A 20272-nucleotide genomic window follows, 5' to 3' on the forward strand; every position below is an offset into this window, starting at 1 on the left:
ATATATATATATATCAATGATCATTCTTTTTATACAAATGTAGATAGCTGAGTTCCTGCTGGAAGTGAAGTATCAAATGATGCTACGTTTACACCTAGTGCACTTGTAGTGCACAAGATTAAGACTAGGTTTAGACGAGGTTCCTTCGTTATTCTATTGACAGAAAAAGTTCTATTTGTTGATATATGTAATATAGTTCAAGCAAATTTTGTGTCACCAGATAAAATGCTTTGTCGCTAATAATTCAAAACTTGATATTTGTGCTATTATAGATTAAACGTTTTACGTTTTTTATGTAATGCTGCAAGATACAGTGTATATTATCATTTTTCATAAATCTAAAACGAAACACATGTGCATGCATTTCATTATTTGGAATTTGTTCTAATTACAGGTAACGATCCAACATTCTATTGTTTGTTTAGAAATCTTGGTGTTTTGTTGTAATTCATCTTGTTGAAATCCCTCACAATTTGCTTATAGTTTTTAGGGTTGGTTCAGTTGTAAGCGATATACACTAAACAGTGTGTGCTTACGAGTGTAACAATGCTGAGGAGGGGATTAACAATCGAGCGATCGTGTGACGCTGATTACAGTAGTTAAATCCTCTGTGGATTGGTCAAGGTGACCGGATGTTCAGATTTTAACAGTTATTACTAGTAATACAGGACTCCATTTAGGGTTTTGTTTTCAAGAAGTTGGGGAGGGAAGGGAAGATGGGGACCACGACAACTCCTGACTCTGGACACTACACCTAAATAACGCGATAATATTTGAATTTTACTTTGTTGGTGATGTTTTATAAGGCAGTAGTTTTTCATGTGTCATTTTTCTATTGATATTCCACCTTTTATGAGTTCAGAATATGTGATGTACAGACACAGGCGCATATATGGGTTTGTCACTGTATCTAAAGACCACATACTTAATATAAATATCGACATTAAATCAACAGCCCGTGCTAAACATATGTGCTCTTGTCAGGCTATAAGTAATTAAGAGTACGGAATGAAGAATATATGAGAAATGTAATAATACACAGTTTAAACAGCAATTTATTTTAGTATTGATCTAAAATATATCTATTGAATAAATAGTATACAATTTAACATTCAAACATACTTAACAGGGACGAGGAGATCACAGACCCTCGCACATTTATAACCAGGTGTTCAACAAAGCGAGTTGACTATAGTGCATTGTTACCATCGGGTGTATTTTTGGTCTATAATCCGTTTACCATCTCGTAACACTATTTTCGACCTTAGTGTACATAGGATCACAGTACAGCTGAAAAAGTTAATAGATTCCTGACCATCTCGTACACTATGTACGTCATTGCTAGTACGCTCCACACTGGTTATTTGTCTGATGAAGGTGACTATGTAATTATAGAATCGTCACACTCTAATTTTCTACTGGTTGTGTTTTAAGAATTTTTATCCTATTGACATTACCAACATGAAGATAATATTCCAAAATATCCAAATATATATTTTACCATTGTTAAGTAAAGAACTGGAAAGATCCATACGTAATCATTGGACAGCACGTCGCAAGCATATTTAGCTATCAAGTCTCAAATACGGAGGACGAAATCATAGAAATGATCGAGTTTCTGGTTAACATCTTCATCGAGTTTGGTGGTATTTTCTTCCAACAGACTGTTGTCATATACTTATGGAAAACAAATGTTCACTTCTATTGGCTGACTTGTTTTTGTTTTCATACGAGGCTGAATTTCTTAAAGAGCTTATCAAAACAAGCCATTAACACCTTGCAATTTCACTTTCGGACATATTGATGACGTATTGTATTTACATAACAAGGAACTTATTTACCACGTCTTTCATATATACCCACCCAGAATTGGAAATCAAGAACACAACAAACTCTTCTACATCAGCCGCTTATCTCGGTTTTTCCTACATTTGAATACTTTCCACCAAGCTGTATGATAAACGTGATGATTTCAATTTCCCTGTTTTGAATGTTCTATTTTTGGATAGCAATATCCCTGCATCCCAAACCTATGACGTTTACATGTCGCAGCTGATTCGATATTCAAGGGCCTGTTCCCATTATCACGATTGCCGTGCAAGAAGTTGTTAGCTGACGGACAAGCTCCTAACACTTGGTTTCATATGATGCTGGTTGATGAAAATTATAGGGAGGGTTTACGGCCATCATCAGCGTGATCTCTTTAAGAATCATCTTATTTCTTTGTGCGATATGGACTTTGCCTGGTGGTTTCTTTGTTGTATACCTTGTTCTCGCTCGAGAACGTGACCTTACGTACTAGGTTTGACCAAGATTTACATTGCGGAAGTCGTCGATGAAGCAGATGACGCTTACTCTTCCGGAACACCTGCCCTTATTCTCCTTGTACCTTTTCAAGAGTCTCCGTGTAAATCTTTCTCTTGCTTCATAATTTGGCCAAATTTTTATTGACTATGAGTTTGGATAATGTTTATGTTGACATGTTGATATTCTATTGTCGTGTTTTGTATAAGCGAAGATAATATCTTTATTTCATAAGTAAAGGAATAAAAATATACTCTCAGCTATAAACATCAATTGCTCCACCTTTTGTTTAAGATATTTGAAATTTAAAAGTTTTATGTTAGTTTTTTTAAAATAATTATTCAATATATTTGATTATTAGGAAGCGAGCAGGTAGTACTGTAATATAAGGGATTTTTCAGGTATAAAAATAAAAACCACAGGTAGCCTTGGGCTCTGGTATTTTTCATGTTACCTGTATGGGCCCTAGCGAACTTCTAGTTTATCTGAAGTCTGTTTCCAATGAACTAGTAGTATTTTGCTCGAGCATTAAGAATGAATTAGGGTTTAAAGATTTGTCTACACTCTACTATACATAACATTTACCTTCCAAGAGCAATAGTGTTTATCTATAGTACATTGTAGCGTTGTTTGCTTTATACAATTTGATACGATTCAACAACTCGTATTTTTCCTCAACACAGTTTGTTAACCTTTCATCACAAATACGAGAACGACGAGTGTTCTATTACTTGTGTGATTATGGACAGTTGTGAGAAATGGATGTTAAGTCAAGTGGAAAACTTTAAAGTGTCATGCAGTAAGAGGTTTATTATCAAATTATCACCAATGACCCTTTTTCAGAACACAGCATGTTTACTTATTGCTGACGAACACTGAACCTGATGAACCCGATAAACACTAGGGTAAATGTTACTAAAAGAAGAAGGTACTGTATGACGGAACGTACAGGATATTAATAAACCATTGGTTATATATGAAACATTAAAAGACTTTATATAATACCCCCCACCCCCACCCCACCTACCCAACCTGTACATATGATTACGGATGTTATTATTTGATTAGATGGAGAACGAAAAACAAATCTGGTTTTCAACTAATTCAGGTTGCTTCAGTGTACCTTTTATTACACAATGTACCCTGGCACGTGATTTGATTACTAGCGACAAACCAAAAAAAAAACTGATAAATGGATGATGAGGATGTAGGCGTAGGACCAAGTTCTTGCATATTTACACCCTTTATAAATGTGGCACGTAGGTTATGTAAAACCTCGAGGACTAAAAGTCCTCTAGTAGTATGTGCCACCTGCGATCTGGATGATTGTACTACAGGCACACAAGAAAATAACAAATATTGTTACAAAGTGAGAAAACATTGTTAATCGTCATACGCCTTTAAACAATTACCATTTAAATATGATTGTATTCATACTTGCAGCACAATATGCAAGTTACAAAACCAAAATACTATTGAACCTCGAACATGTGGTTATATTGCCACTTCGGCATGCTACATACACCATAATAAAGCTATGACTATAATTTCATCCATAGATATTTTCATACATACCACACCTTTGAAATGGCCACTCTCTAATATGAGATACCTAAACATGGACTGTTCTGACGCCTGACGTTATACCGCTGTTATATTTTATTCAGTAAATACGGGCAATTGTGATAGCATTTTCAAAGGTTTGTCAACCCTTAATATGAATCACAAATTGGGTTGACCACATGTAGATAAATATATGGTTTCAATGAGATTGAGAAAATAAATAGGACAAAATTAATCATCGCCACGCAAGTATGCTTATACCAGGAAAACTACCAATTTGTCTCTCTGTTGCGTGAACAACATGATCCCATATATAGACAGTATATAAATTCTACAGTGTTAAGCATTTGAAGGATGTTTGTATAGAAGTGTTGAAAAACGCAGACATCCTACTCAACATGGCTCCAGAAGGAATGTGATAACAGTTGAGTCAAATAATAGGTTAAGAGAGGTCTTTGTTCAAAAGCGCATATGCAGTGATTGTCACACGTACTGCACTACCACGTTATTTCAGGCTTATGTGCCAGATAAAAAGGATAAAATGAAATAAATAGATAAAGCACTATCGTGAATTTCAACTCTTTAGGGCTGGCGTAATAGACAATCATCTCAAAATGTCAAATATGTATGAGCCATTGCAAAGTTTATTTTACATTGTAAGCAAGTACAGTCCGTTTGATATCTTGACATTCAAACGTGACAAGAAGACACATTCAAATGTGGCGTAAATAAAAAAGTGCTTGATTCTACGTAGCCAAATTTAATTGATTACTAATTCTTCAAAATACTCGCTGAATCCATTCAAATAGTTGTACTTTTTATATTTATGTCAACGGTGATTCCAATTACTTTGTTATGTAAGTAAAAAAAGCATAAAGAAATACTATCATGGCAATACATGTATAATCTTAATTCCAACTCAGATTCTGGATAACTAAGGCAAAATATGTACAAAAGAAAGAAGGATTTACACGGAGACTTCTGAAAAATGTGCAAAGAGGACAAGACCAGGTGTTTCGGAAGAGTAATGGTTCATCGAGGACACCCGTAATGTAAATCTTGGTCAATCCAAGTAAGTAGTGTCACGTTCACAACGTATCTGTCAATGAGGTCAATAGGGCAACTATAAAACTTCCCTGTAATTTTCATCACCCTGCATCTTTTGAACCTCTGTGTTACGAGTTTGTTCGTCAGTTGGTGACTTCTTACACGATGATCGTGATAATAGGAACAGGCCCTTGAATATCGAATCAACTGTGACATGTAAATACCATAGGTTGGAGATTCAAGGCTATTACTAGCCAGAAATGGAAAATTCACAATAGGAAAATTGAAATCATCACGTTTATCATACAGTTTGATAAAAAGCTGCCCATGATGGTTTCGTTGTAAAAAAAACATCGAGATAAGCAGCTGATGTAGAAGAGTCTGTCGTGTCTTTGTTTTCCAATTCTGGTCGGTATATACGATGGACGAAGTCAATAAAATTATTGTTATTTAAAGGCAAGACGTTTTGATAAGCTCTTCAATAAGTTCAGCCTCGTATAAAAACCAATAAAACTCAGCCAACAGAGGGACGCATTGGATTCCATAAGTATACCAATACTTTGTTGGGAAGATCTTGCCACCAAACCCATATAAGATGTCAACCGGAAACTCGATTATCTTTATGATTTCGTCCTCCGTTTATTTCTTCTTTGATTTGGATGTAGACTTTAGTATGAGTAAATTCTTTTCTCCCCTCCAAGGTATAATGATTCAAGGGGAAGTTTATCTGTATGCAAAAATCAATTTATTAAAGACTTAAATATATCAGAACATAGCGTATCTAAAAATAAGTAAATATTTATGACAAATATTTTAGTTTACATCAGCGTATCAACCTTTTTGTATATACTACAGAACTGACAGTAACATAAGCAGCTTTTCAATCGCATTTTTAAGAACTCGTCATACTGTTTTCTGAGTCATAACGCAATCAATCTGATTTAAATCAGAATACGCTTACTCTTCCTGAACATTTGGTCTTATTCTCCTTGTGCTTTTTCACGAGTCTCCGTGTAAGTCTTTCTTTTGTTCATATTTCCCCTAGCTTTATTGACTTTGAGTTTGGATTTTTCTTGTTGTTATCATATACTTGAACTACATGATCGACAGGAGCTAAGCTCGCTGGACGTCAGAGTTCCTAATAACGGGTACTGGGAATTACGGAACAGATCAACGTTAGTTTGCATTTAAGGTTGTGATATAATATGATGATACGGTTTATGAAATGTTGTGATATAACATGATAATACGGTTTACGAAGTATTGTGTGGTAGAAATGACAAGGTATATGACGTTGACCTTATAATAATTACAACAGGATTGTTCTGTTGTTTAATACATCAGGAAATACACGAAGATTCATCGTAATTGTCTTCAATCGTTGTGCGCATGATGTAATTCATAATGAAATACAAAATGCCGTTGATTTAGTAACTCGGCATCGCTAACGAGTCATAGAAAGACGCGACATCTATATGAAATAGTTCAATTTTTGAGATTGGAAGTGGTAAACAATGCTTGGGAACGTTTAAGTCCCGAGGTTCGCTGTAACCTGCATGCCATGTTTGAATTATTGCGAACAGTGGTACGATTCATAATAAACATATGCACTTGACTACGGGCTACTTCACCGCCTCATGTAGCCTTCATACTTTTTTCGATCAATTTTGTTTTTCCTTCGTCGCCTCCTGGGTTTCCAACTTTAGGCCCTTAGCACCAGGATCGAATCCTGAAAGGACGAAACAGCTGTATGATTCAGTTTGCTTTAATACTTGGCTCTACTGTGTCTTATTCAAAATTTGTATTGATGGGTGCAATCTTTGGTATCATTCACACATTCATTCATCGGTTACATGTAAATAATGATATTCTATGCATTTGTTTGTTTTATCGCCCCGTGGGCTAGTCATTATGAGGCGAGTCTCCTTGCAGAAGGACTGGTTACCTCATTTATCAACATACGGGAGGCTCGTCGCAGACCTTTAGGAGCATTTAGAGAAAAGTATGTTTCTGCAGAGACTGATCTTATTCACACTTCTGGAATTTCCACGTATAGACAAAAACTCTACCGAATGAGCTACCAACCAAAACAACTCCATGTAAATGAAATTGTTGTAAATATTACGAACGAATCTACCAATTCCAATACAGAACTGACAGGATAAAAGTCATGGATGAAAGTATATACTCTGCCAGTTGGTAAGTTACTAATTAAGGTATATCTACTAACCACTTAAAATCTACACAATATTTAAAAAAATCTTTCCTTTGAGTGTTATCCATTGCATTGGATATGTATTCATTGTACATAAATCATTCCTATCAGTAACAATTTTGTTGACATAACGTTTTATCATACCTCGTCTATAAATCTCTACCTTGACCGTGTATGCATACAGTGTTACTATCTACATGACCGATATTATGATGTAAATACACAACTTTTGAAGCTACCAATAGTGATATACTTGGAGGCTATGCTATCTCTCAGGTCTATCTGATATAATATTCATAATAAACCTGTTCGACAATTCATCAAATATATCCAGTTAAATTAGTTTTTTCATGCCAGCGTGCTCTTTAGTTAACCCATTTCTGATTGTTTCAGTATTCCTTGAAACGTAATTTCTCTTTGCTATGGAATCATACATTCCCCAATTCAGGGTTTAGTCATGCCTAGCAATAAAGTAAGCATATAGGAGAAATTTTCCCACAAAGTATATCTACCGATTGCAGTAAGAATATTCTTTCACTGAACGAATTGCAAGCACTGTGACTCAAATTTCGTGGTTTTCCAAAACGATACATTTTCGTTGACTCTTCATTCCGTGGTTAGATCGTCATTTACTGTGATATATTTTCTTGTGGCTCAAATTTCGTTGTTTTCCAAAAGCATACATTTTCGTTGGCTCTTAATTTCGTCATCGAATCCTTTAGTACCATGATTCATGTCAACTTTAAACCTTTTATGATTTCGTGGATATTCTGATGGATTAAGATTATCCATAATTTCAACGAAAATAAATCCCAATCAATTTATCAAAAATGAATCAACCAATTTACACATATATTACAAACGAATAAAATTCATTTTAAGAATGCTTTTATAGCCATAACACACTATGCAAATGAGAATGATACATTGTATGTACAATCAATATACATATGTGAACTATATGTGCAAATATAGATGTTTATCTACATAACAAGGACATTTATCATGATTTGATTTTAATACACAACTGCAAGCGGACAGTATAAGGATAAATTACGATGGTCGATGTTTAAGCCTATATTCGCTTTTATCAGTGTCCAAAAGTCTCGACATGATGCCATAATTCAGCAGACTTTTTAAAAAGTTTTCTGTTTGTATGTAACATCGCAATAGCTCACTATGGTACCTAAGAGGGAACGTTCTGTACTTGTAAGTAGTATTGACTCTTCCAAAGGTCAAACGAACGGCAAGGTAAAATGCATTACTTCTCCTGTGACGAGCAACAAAGCGTTTGTAATTGCAGTTGTATTTTCATCACTTGTGTTAGATTTTGGATCCGAAGCTAAGAGTCAGTATATCGTTCAATTTACGAGAGATTTATCAAGAACCGCCAACTCAACCATTTTAAGACATCAAAATGTGACAAAAAATGCATGCGGTAAAAAATTAAACGAAAGTTCTATGGACGAAATAATGGGACAAAAGCTTGCTGCAAAATGGTCGTTCTATTGTAATACTGTCGAACATGTAACAACTCTTCCAATTGTAATGCTGTTTGGAATATACTCAGACAAAATAGGCCGTAAACCGTTATTTTTGATATCTACGGTTGGTATGTTTCTAGAATATGGAATAAAAGCTGTCGCCATTTACATGAAGTTACCAATGTATTTCTTCGTGATCGCAGCAGGTGTGGAGGGTTTAACTGGCTGTAGGTACTTATTCAGTATTGCAACTAATGCTAGTATTGCAGATACAACTGAAAGGAATCAAACAAGAACGACGGCGCTGGCTCTTGTGGACGTGTTTCTAGGAATAGGAACTTTTGCAGCCAAAATTGGAGCTGGATATATGATATCAAGCATGGGGTACTTCTTCCCAGTAGTATTGACTGCTGGTCTTAATATTTTCATGGTTATCTTTATAATCGGTTTTGTACCAGAAACGCTACAACGGAAATCCAAAAAGAAACCAACGTTTGAGATTTTCAAAGATTCTATGTCATTTTTGTATGACAAAACACAGATCCATGGCAATAAACGATGGAAGTTCTTTTACTGCTTTTTCATGTTCATATCTCTAGAAATTTCCGGTATGGCAGTATCTGGAATATCAACGATCTACTACATGGGGTTTCCATTTTGTTGGAACTCGAAAAGCATTGGCTGGTACTCGGCATCAACGTCTTTGATCCATACAACGATAGGAGCAATGTTGCTAAAACTGTTCGTGAAACACGGAAAGGACGAACCTTTAGCTATTATAGGGCTAATGTCGTCGATCAGCAACAAAGTCGTAATGGGTCTTGCTTCACAATCATGGATGCTTTATTTGGGTAAGATCATTTATTTTCCTCCCTTTTTATATGAAATTACTGGCTGCAAACTATTTACAAATTATACCTAGTTCTAGGTTTCAATGAAGTGTCTGATTATTGTACTTCATTTTTGTGTACGGATTAACGCTATCTAAGACCATGGTTTATGACATAAGATATAACACGTAACAATATCTTTTCGTAAACAGACCATTTCCACAAATTAGCATATGACCATGCACTAAAAAATATATTTATATTGATAGAAAATGTACAAAATGATCTATTAATTGAAATATAATAATTGCTGTTTTGGGGAATAAACAAACATTTTCAATCCATATCTATTTATCTTTCGTTTGTTTCTTTTTCTACATTTCTATATCTCTCCGTGCCGCCATATCTCCCAACCTACTTTTCGGAGGCTACTACTGTCATAACATTATAGTTATCTTTACCATAAGCATTCTGTGCAATCTTCTATGTCATCTAAGAGTAATGTTAAAATCAGTTGACGCTGATTACTTACATTTCGCGGGTGGAACATTCTGCATTTTTATAGTGTTTTTTGAAACAAAAGAGAAAAATATTTGTACATTATTATAATGATATGAGGATGAAAAAGAAGAATGTAAAGCTTGTAGAATAAATGAAAAAATCATTAATTCATACCATAAGTTTTTACTTATTTATTATGATGATGGACTTTGAAAATAACTATTTATCGAAGAGCAAAATATGAACCCTGCAAATATAAGTAATTTAGAGTGAAAGTTTTTTATTTACAGGATATAATTATTTTCGCTTTGTTAAGGCTACGTCGTGGTATCTTTAGTCGATCACGTCAATCGGCAAAGGTGGCATTTCCTTTATAATGGATTTGACTTTTATTGCGATCACTTTGGATTTTCCTCAGTCGCCTCCACGGCTCCAACATATAGGCCCGTAGGATGAAACAGCTATATGATGCAGTTTGATAAGTTTTGGCTGTACTGAAGCTCTAAATTTATGTCAAAAGGTGCTATTCATTTGTGTGTATTTTGTAACTTTTGTAATGGTCGTGGACGTGGATATACGCAGATGAAATGTTTAAAACTGAAATAGTATTCACTCATCAAGTAATTCATGTACTTCATTGTAAAGCACGATCTCCAGTGCTCAGTCTTCTGGTATATGAACAAATATATCTGAACTTGAAGATGACAATCCTTTATTATATTTAAGTATTTTCTACAATGTATGTAGGGATAAGTAATGAACAAGTTTTATTTATCCAGGAACAAGCGTTGGAGTACTGTCCATGTTACAAGGTGTGGTGATTCGCTCAGCTTTATCCCGGATGGTGATAGAGAGTAAGCAAGGTGATTACTGTAATTTTCACGTGGCTTAATATAAGAAAAACGACACAATTTTTCATTTTCCGCTAATGATTATTTATTAGAGAACCTATTGAGTATGTTTCGAAGAATACTCATATTTTTCATAAAAATTCGAAAAAAGAGAGAAAAGAAAAACATAACATCAGTGAAAATCGGATAGGTGTTCTTTTCTCATTTCCTTATCATGTTGTGTATGATGAGTCCCGTTACTTCATTTCTTTTTACCTTTATCACATTGTGTGAGATGAGTCTCGTTGCTTTATTTCTATTTATCTGATACTTTTAAAGGCTCTTTCTTTATGGTGTATGAACTCGTAGTGATCTTAACGGCTATAGCGGGCACCTCTTTAGCAACCAACATCTACCAAGCAACAGTAACGATCCTCCGTGGATTTCCCTTCCTAGTGGCTGCATGCCTCTACTTTTTCGTAGTGCTGTTGGTAATGTAAGTACTCATTGTAATATGTCAAGTTGTGTGACTATCTTGAAGAAAACGCTTTGGGAGACGAAATGCCTTTGGCTTTTTTCGAATTGAGCTGTACTCTTTCAATCACACAATAATTGAATACAAAAATATATTTACTGTATTAATATAACGTTAGAGAATACATCTAAATCGCTTCGATCGGTAGGACGTGGGCCGAACCCTGGAGCTAATCTGGCAACATGATAATTGTTTTCATGCTTACCGTGTCTTTCTTTAGTGGATGTATCAATGGTTGAGAAGTTGTAGTCTCTAGAAAGCCTGGGGAAATTAGGGAGCACAATACCAATAAAAACACGCCTGATATTATTACTGTACCCTTTCTGTATTGACTGACACCTGTATAACCTAATTACGTAATTCTTATCATACTGTTCCAGAATTATATGTATATTTGGTGGTATGCATCCAGAAGCTGGATCGAAAAGGACTAGTACTGCTTACAAAAGGACAAGCGATATAGCAACCTATGGGTCAACTACACAGCATCCATCCAATGTGAACTCGGGTGGGAATATATCAAGCGAGGTGTGAATAGGTGTTACTTGGACGCTATCATATTTTTCAGCGGTTGCAATGCTATCTGAGAGTTCCATGTGTATTTTTGTGTATTAAAGACATATTTATACATATATTCTACATCATGTATACTTACTTGTGATCTCGTTGAGGTGTAAAATTGATTGATTGAACATTATAAATCATTTTTTGCCTTTATTTACAGTATCTACATATTCTGTATTTAAGATAATAAAACAATATTCAAATTAAGGATTTGTTTACAATATGTCCTGAGGATGAAATAACGAAGTCAATAGAATATAAATTCTTCTAATAAAACCAGACAATGTCGCAAAACAAAACCAAAAAGACGTCAATTCTTAATTGCTTCATCCTATTAGCCAGCTATCATCTGACTTCTGGGTATACGAGTTATGATCCTCGAGCATATAAACACCACGGAATCGCGATAATAACGTATAACGTATGTATGTTAAATATGTACAGCATATGGATATGCTGATATGCTTTTATCTGGTAAGGTACTATCTGTCGTTGTATGAGATACGGTGTTATGAGATGCTTGCAGTTTGGTGATACATATAATGAACTTGACATACATATTTACTCGATACAAGTTATCAACAAATAGTCAACTGGGTCAATATAATGTATCTCCATATGCATTTGGAAATGCCATAGTATCTTGATATTATCACCTATATTAATTTTCATCATCGAAGCAAAGGTAAGAAAGATGACTTCTGATTTAGAAACAAAAACTCTTTTGGATAATCATCAAGAGGAAGAGCGAACTGAGAAAAGTCCATTGGATTCTTCTACGTCTTTATTGGATATATTTATTCGTGTGGTTGTGATCATTCTGTTTGTGATAGGGTTACAAATGGGTGGTTTGACGAAAAACCAGTATGTATATAAGTGGGTAGAGGAAAATTCAAACTCAAGCACCAACGTGATGAACACTTCTTATGACAGCACATCGACAACTATATCACCAGATCCGTGTGGGGGCAGTGTCAGCGCCAAAAGTGAAAAGAAAGACCAGTCAGAGGCTGCATTATGGTTGTTATACTTCTCCCTATGTGAGCATGGGATAGCTATTCCGATGATATTGATGTATAGTTCATATTCGGATTTCGTTGGAAGAAAACCGCTTATGATAATTTCCTGTATCGGCTACTGTCTACAATATGCTACCAAGGGTTTTATTGTTTACAAAAATCTTTCGTTAGTTTATTTCTTTATTCCATATGTTTTGGCGGGAATAAGTGGTGGCCACTACCCATTTTATATTGCGATGACAGCATCTGTGGCAGACAAAACGGACAGTAACAAGAAGAGGGCTTTTGGTATAGCATTATTCGAAGCGGTAACTGGGGTTGGTGTGAGTTCCGCTCAAGTTGGTACTGGGTACCTGATAAAGAGTTTTGGATATATGTACCCCATGGTAGCAGCGTCAGGAATATTCGCTGTGTGTTTCTTCATTACACTGTTTGCGATAAAGGACACACGTTTACCTAGATCAACTAAACATATCACAATTGGCGTTCATCTCAAAAATATTTTTGGAATGTTTTTAAGCAAATCTTACATCCTGACTGGCAGTGTTTTAACATTCAATTTGACAATGTTAACTATTTTTCTCTTGCTTATGGCTGCATCGGATTCCTCTACAATTGGAGTACTTTATCAGCTTCGTTCGCCATTTTGTTGGGATTCAAGAAAAATAGGGTGGTATGGATTCGGAACCGATATTTTAAAATACCTCTTTGGTTTGGTAGTTGTTAAGTGGCTGCAGATGTGCCTTCCTGACGGTACAGTGATCATGATCACCATCACATCCGCTATTGCTTCTTCAGTTATTACAGGTTTTGCTGACACAAGTCTGATGCTGTATATAAGTGAGTATCAAGTAAATATAAAAAAAAAAACATATATATATTTTCAAAATGTGGTTTAAATTTGCTATCGCCTCATCCATGATTCGTTACGAATGAGTTAATAAAATCATTTTTGAAACTCCATATCTACTGGTAAATAAATACTATTATACTACCTTCTCATTTTTATGCGTGGCCGTAAGCTAAAAGTAGTTTGAAACAATCTTATTGTTAGATATATCGTTAAAACAACAATATAAAGTGTCATCTCATTGGTACAAAAATTAGATCTATCGCAAAAGGAGTGTGTTATTCAACTCTAACTAACTAATAAACCATTACAATTGTTAATGAGACGTTTACAGGTGGTACAAACTATCAATCCTTGTTAATAGACTGGCACAGTGACCTTTGACCTATGCATTCCGGGAAATTCATGCACAAAATAAGCAGTTCACGGTAGTTTTGCAATACTTTTCTTTTTCTAAGGATTTTTATCAGTTACTTCCTTTGAAGATCACAAACCTGTTATTAACTGTTTTTCATTTTTACAGATTTTAATATTTCCAGTATTAGTAAGTTGTGAGTTTTACATATTAATTAACGGTGTTTCATTATACCGTTAACAAAATATTAAGATTACTTACATTAGACCAAACTAATGATAAAAATCACACATGGAACTTTTACGTTCTTTCAGCACTCATCCATGATGACAAGGGATTTAAATTGTTGAATTGTTGAAGATGACAAACACAATATATATTGTTATATCATTATATGTTGTAAAGTGCATTGAATAACGGTTTACTCTTTTTTTTCATGCAGGCTCAGGGGCGGGTATGCTCTCTCTCATGTCTAGACCTCTTCTCCGAGCTTTTTCATCTAACTTGATTGAAAAAGATAAACAAGGTATTTTCTGGAAATGGTTCTCATTTTGTGTAGTCAATGGTCACTTCAGAATTATTTTTAAAGTGCTTATATATATATTTGAAAGCCATTTAAAACAAAGGTTGCGATGATAATTCTCATTATACATTTTTACTAGACCTTTTATATTGCACGGCTTTTTTAGATATCAGAATTTGTAATTAAGAATGATCCTTGTTTATTGTCGATTCACATGTGAGAAAACACAATGAAATGTATCTAAATAAAGAGGAAACTATGAACGTTTTATTCTTCCCGTTCTGGATCGGATTAACATGAATCAAAATACTTACAATAATAAGTAATATCGACAATAATATGCCATTAATTGGAAATGACGCAACCAAAATATTTGCCTCCGTTTGAGCTTAGCCTCCACTTTTTTCTTCCGAAACCTGCCAAAATATAACGTTTGTGATTTTGTTTTCATTTCATATGAAATTTTATAAAACACGCTTCAAAACTTTATTGTTTGCTTACCAAACCCCGCAAAAATGAAACTTCTAAAACTTGTTTAAAACAATATCGTAAGAAAAAATAAGAAAGAAACTCACTTGAGATCATATATATATTTATAATTTGAAATTCGAATGTTATTATGATTTGATATAATGGTAGCCGAATGCAGTAAGTAATGTAATCCAAATGAGACAAACTAATTTTAATGAAGAATATTTGATTTAGAAATTATTTTATATGTGATTAGTTTTTGTGTATGGTGATCATGCTTATATATTAAAGGTGCTGTATTTGGCAATACATATGTGATTGAAAACATATGTAGTATGCTCAGCAAGACTATCTTCAGCGAAATATACGCTCGGACTCAGACTTTCATGGCCGGTTTTGTATTCCTTATAATGGGGGTATTTAACCTAACATCGTTGATTGTGTTCATGTAAGTATAAGTCATTGAAATTACCTTTGTAATGCTCAATAACAACATATAGTAAATTGATAATATGTTTAGGAGGCCAACTATGATTTTTCAATGCTAAAAATCATACTGATATAAATATGGAATTTATAATATTGTTTTGCCAATAAATGCTTCATCTTATTAAAATAAATGTGAAAATTATGATGACAAAACATATCAAAGAACACAAATACAAAACCGAAGATGACGTTGATTGACTGTTAATATTAACGCGTTTTGATAACTTAAATCAATATGTACAAGTTTATATAGTTGTTAACAAAACCACATTTTCTTTTCCCAGGTTCCTTCTCTGCTGTAAACCTAAAACGAGACCATTCACCATACAAAACTGATCCGATGTCAATCCCATCCCAACATATCATCATGTTATCACAGTTTGTGTGAAAACTGTGAAAACCAAACTCTGTGACGTTGATGACAATGTAATAAGACAAGGACATGCTGCGATGATGATTGGGGGAAGGAGGGGGCAGGCATATACCATTAATGTTTATTTTTAGTATTTTACTGCCGGAAATACACATTCCATGTCTTATTTACAACAGTTCCTCCTACAACATACAAACTGATATAGTTGATATGTATCGCCCTCGATATATATCCTGGAGACTTTTGGAGTGATGTACACTCTGCGCTAATTCATGTGACAAGAATATTGATATTTACATTGATATTCATTTTTTCAAAGTTCAACCTCTGGATAATATAAATGTGTTATTTATATCACTACAAAGAACATTGTCAAAATCTTTTAAAAATAATGTCCATATGAATAGTTTTCAAGATATGGAGAAAGATTAAGCCATTAAGCGATAAGACCAGAGTACGGCAGTATTTGCATGAAAATAGGATATTGTTTTATTTATCGTTGAAATAATTCAGGTGGACACTAGAATTCAAATTGTTGAAATTATTCTGTTTATTGATGACACAATTTCTGTCATTTTCCTGAAGACTACAAAATAGCACCTTTTGAAAAATCGATATCGATGTTGATATCACCCAATTTTGTGTTCCTCCTACTCGCGTCTATGACAAGAGCTGAATCAAGTAAGAAGATCAATTATGATAGTAATCTTCAAAAAAAGTTTCAAAAGACATGAACTGTTTGTACATGGATGACAGAAATATGCTACATTAACATACATGTTCATGTGAAGGAGATTATGTTTTGTTTCTTTTAAGTACTTTACAAATAAAGCAATAACAAATAAGAAAGTGCCAACATGTCAAAGCATTCTTATTTCTAAACTCAAATTCAATTAACAAAAGAAAAACCACTACGGGGACCCCGGGAAAGTACAAATAGAATAAAACGAGATGTTTCATTGGCGGTAATCGTCTTGCAAATAAGCAATGTCACCTTTGTAACTGAGAACAAAGTGAACAGTATCGGATGTATACTAACGAGCAAATTCAAATAAATTTGTATGATATCGATATGACGATCATAAATTTGCTAATGAGATTCATTTACTTGCAATTCTCTGGTTTGTGATTATATTTGTGAGTTGTCGACATTTTACACAACTATTGCAATATTACAAACACGCCTTTAAATAAAGAGTCAGCTGTGACTTGTAAACAGCATTGGTTGAAATACTGGAAAGAAACTATAGCAAAATGTAAAGAATCACTCATGAAAAAGCTGGACAGCTGTCCTTGTTGTTTTAGTTGTAGGAAATGATCTTGATAAATGTCTGAATAGTAGATTCTGTCGTGTATTTGATTTCTAATTCAGGTGGGTAAATACGATGGACATTAATTAATTTCTCGTTTTCAAAATACCAGTAAACATATATTTTATCTAAAAGTGAAGTTCAAGGACATGACAAGATCTTTGTGGCCTGTGTTAATAAACTCATTGATAAATTCAGCCTTTAAAAAAGTCATGTAAACCTTGGTCAAACATATTAAGTAATGCCATGTTCTTAAATGAGAACAAGGTATACAACAACGGGACCAACAGGCAAAATAACGAGCATCAAACACATGCAACGATATATCGTACAAAGAAATATAAATGTCTTCAATGATAACATTATGGTACATGTAAACACCATAGGTTGGGGATGCAGGTTCATCGCTATCAGGAAATGGAAAATGTACAAGTTAAAATTGAAATCATCACGTTTATCATACAGATTGATAAAAAGCTGTTCATGACGGTTTCGTTGTAGGAAAGGATCGAGATAAGCAGCTGATGTAGAAGAGTCTGTCGTGTCTTTGATTTCCAATTCTGGTCTGTATATACGATGGACGTGGTCAATGAGTTTGTTGTTATTGAAAGGCAACACTTCATCAATATATATGAAAATGAAAATGAAATGACTTTGCAAGATCTTTGTGACCTTTTATGATAAGCTCTTCAATAAATTCAGCTTCGTATGAAAACAAACAAAAGCACGACAAAGATATTGTCAGAAAGGATCTTGGTTATTACTATGATATCGATCTCCGTATTTATCTGTTTTTATTTTGGACGTATTTTCACGAAATGCGCTTCATCACAGTTTCCAACCATACATTTGTACGGTCATCGACATCTCTTCGGAAAAAAGCGTACATAACTAGAAAACGAATACTATACAGATTGAAAAAAGAAAACATTGTTCTGATAGAGTTTTCCTAAAGAGGATATCTCAAGTTCGCCAAAAGCTTTTTTGGGTTCTTTAAAATCTACATAATGCTACTAAAAAAATAATCATGAATTGGTATATCAAGAATCTTAGTAAGAAGCTTTGGTAAAGACTTGATAGAACTATTAGACCAGCCAGCAATAAAATGTTGTTGATATGAATTTCTCTGAAGTTATAGCATCAAATAGAAGCGAGGAAGGTCCGTTGCCATGTCATTATTAGACATCTGAATGGTTGCAATAATGAAGACTTCACTCATAAGTTTATATTCAAAGTATACAATGTAACAAATTCTTTAATCGTTTATTTTTTCGTCATTATTGGAAAGCTGAAATATACAATACTTTCACATCAATAAACATTTACTGCTGGCTACGTAAATGCCATTTCCTATTGCAGCGTCTCACCTCTGTTGATGCAGAGCGTTACGTTCAGTTGTCGAGAGCAGTTTATGATACATTTAAAACGAATATCAGAAGATACCTTTAACAAATCGCGACCTCTAATGTGTTGTAAGGACCGCTTTTCCTGATGCATGCACGTATAACAAAATTTAATTATACTGAGAAGCATTTACATGGACGTCTGCATTGTAAGTAGGAAAAGTAATGAACGACTATTCAAGTTTTATTTTTCCAGGAACAAGCGTTGGAGTACTGTCCATGTTACAAGGTGTGGCGATTCGTTCAGCTTTATCTGTGATGGTGGTGGTGAGAAAGCAAGGTAATTACTGTAACTTTCGCATTGCATGATATAAGAACAACGAAACAATTTTTCATTTTCCGCTGATGATTATTTATTAACTATTGAGTATGTTTTGAAGAATACCCAAATTTTTCATAAAAACGCAAAATGAGAGAGAGAGAGAGAGAGAGAGAGAGAGAGAGAGAGAGAGAGAGAGATAACATAAATGAAAATAGGATAAGTGTTATTTTCTCATTTCTTCTTTTCTTTTTACCTTTATAACATTGTATGAGATGAGTCTCGTTACTTCATTTCTTTTAACATTGTGTGAGATGAGTCTCAATTCTTCATATCTTTTTCCACCATTATCACATTTTGTGAGATGAGACTCGCTACGTCATTTCTTTTTACCTTTATCACATTGTGTGAGATGAGTCTCGTTGCTTTATTTCTATTTATCTGATACTTTTAAAGGCTCTTGGTGTATGAACTCGTAGTGATCTTAACGGCTATAGCGGGCACCTCTTTAGCAACCAACATCTACCAAGCAACAGTAACGATCCTCCGTGGATTTACCTTCCTAGTGGCTGCATACTTTTTTGTAGTGCTGTTGGTAATGTAAGTACTCATTGTAATAGGTCAAGTTGTGTGACTATCTTGAAGAAAACGCTTTGGGAGACGAAATGCCTTTGGCTTTTTTCGAATTGAGCTGTACTCTTTCAATCACACAATAATTGAATACAAAAATATATTTACTCACTGTATTAATATAACGCTAGAGAATACACCTAAATCGCTTCGATCGGTGGGACGTGGGCCAAACCCTGGAGCTAATCTGGCAAAATGATCATTCTTTTTATGCTCACCGAGTCTTTCTATAGCAGATGTATCAAATGGTTGAGAAGTTTTAGTCTCTAGAAACCCTGGGGAAAGCAAAGCAGGGAACAAACTTTGCACAATACCAATAGAACACGCCTTTCTGTATTGACTGACACCTGTGTAACCTAATTACAATCTATTTGTCAATTTGACAATAAAATTTGTTGAAATCAAAAAAATTAACCTAATTACATAATTCTTGTCATACTGTTCCAGAATTATATGTCTATTTGGTGGTATGCATCCAGAAGCTGGATCGAAAAGGACTAGTACTGCTTACAAAAGAACAAGCTATATAGCAACCTATGGGTCGACTACACAGCATTCATCCAATGTGAACTCGGGTGGGAATAGATCAAGCGAGGTGTGAATAGGTGTTACTTGGACACTATTATATTTCAGCGCATGCAATGCTATCTGAGACATATCTAAACATATATCCTACATCACATATACTTGTTGAGGTGTAAAACTAATTGACTGAAT

General features: G+C 34.4%; 2 protein-coding genes across 2 annotated transcripts; both read left to right on the plus strand.

Annotated features, from left to right (window-relative positions):
- The first annotated feature begins 8308 nt into the window (after positions 1 to 8308).
- LOC132556062 (proton-coupled folate transporter-like) lies at positions 8309 to 11843 on the plus strand. Its single transcript, XM_060220454.1, has 4 exons — positions 8309 to 9464; positions 10724 to 10807; positions 11114 to 11270; positions 11690 to 11843. The coding sequence occupies exons 1-4, from the start codon at positions 8309 to 8311 to the stop codon at positions 11841 to 11843; spliced, it is 1551 nt and encodes a 516-aa protein (XP_060076437.1).
- A 724-nt stretch (positions 11844 to 12567) lies between these two features.
- LOC132556063 (proton-coupled folate transporter-like) lies at positions 12568 to 20156 on the plus strand. The gene is made up of 6 exons (XM_060220455.1): positions 12568 to 13732; positions 14540 to 14623; positions 15383 to 15539; positions 18863 to 18946; positions 19382 to 19525; positions 20003 to 20156. Exons 1-6 carry the CDS (start codon positions 12568 to 12570, stop codon positions 20154 to 20156), a joined length of 1788 nt encoding a protein of 595 aa, XP_060076438.1.
- The last annotated feature ends 116 nt before the right edge of the window (positions 20157 to 20272 follow it).

The sequence above is a fragment of the Ylistrum balloti genome, unplaced genomic scaffold (assembly GCF_031769215.1).
Source record: "Ylistrum balloti isolate Yb309-2 unplaced genomic scaffold, AGI_CSIRO_Ybal_v1 Utg370542, whole genome shotgun sequence".
NCBI lineage: Eukaryota > Metazoa > Mollusca > Bivalvia > Pectinida > Pectinidae > Ylistrum > Ylistrum balloti.

What these genes read in the sequence shown, in the direction of transcription:
- LOC132556062 (XM_060220454.1), top strand. Translation starts at nt 8,309, where the DNA reads ATGGTACCTAAGAGGGAACGTTCTGTACTTGTAAGTAGTATTGACTCT. An exon ending in ATCATGGATGCTTTATTTGG is followed by an intron (nt 9,465 to 10,723) that starts GTAAGATCATTT and finishes TTATTTATCCAG; the next exon opens with GAACAAGCGTTGGAGTACTG. An exon ending in TTCGTAGTGCTGTTGGTAAT is followed by an intron (nt 11,271 to 11,689) that starts GTAAGTACTCAT and finishes ATACTGTTCCAG; the next exon opens with AATTATATGTATATTTGGTG.
- LOC132556063 (XM_060220455.1), top strand. Translation starts at nt 12,568, where the DNA reads ATGACTTCTGATTTAGAAACAAAAACTCTTTTGGATAATCATCAAGAG. An exon ending in GATTGAAAAAGATAAACAAG is followed by an intron (nt 14,624 to 15,382) that starts GTATTTTCTGGA and finishes TATATATTAAAG; the next exon opens with GTGCTGTATTTGGCAATACA. An exon ending in GGTGGTGGTGAGAAAGCAAG is followed by an intron (nt 18,947 to 19,381) that starts GTAATTACTGTA and finishes ATACTTTTAAAG; the next exon opens with GCTCTTGGTGTATGAACTCG.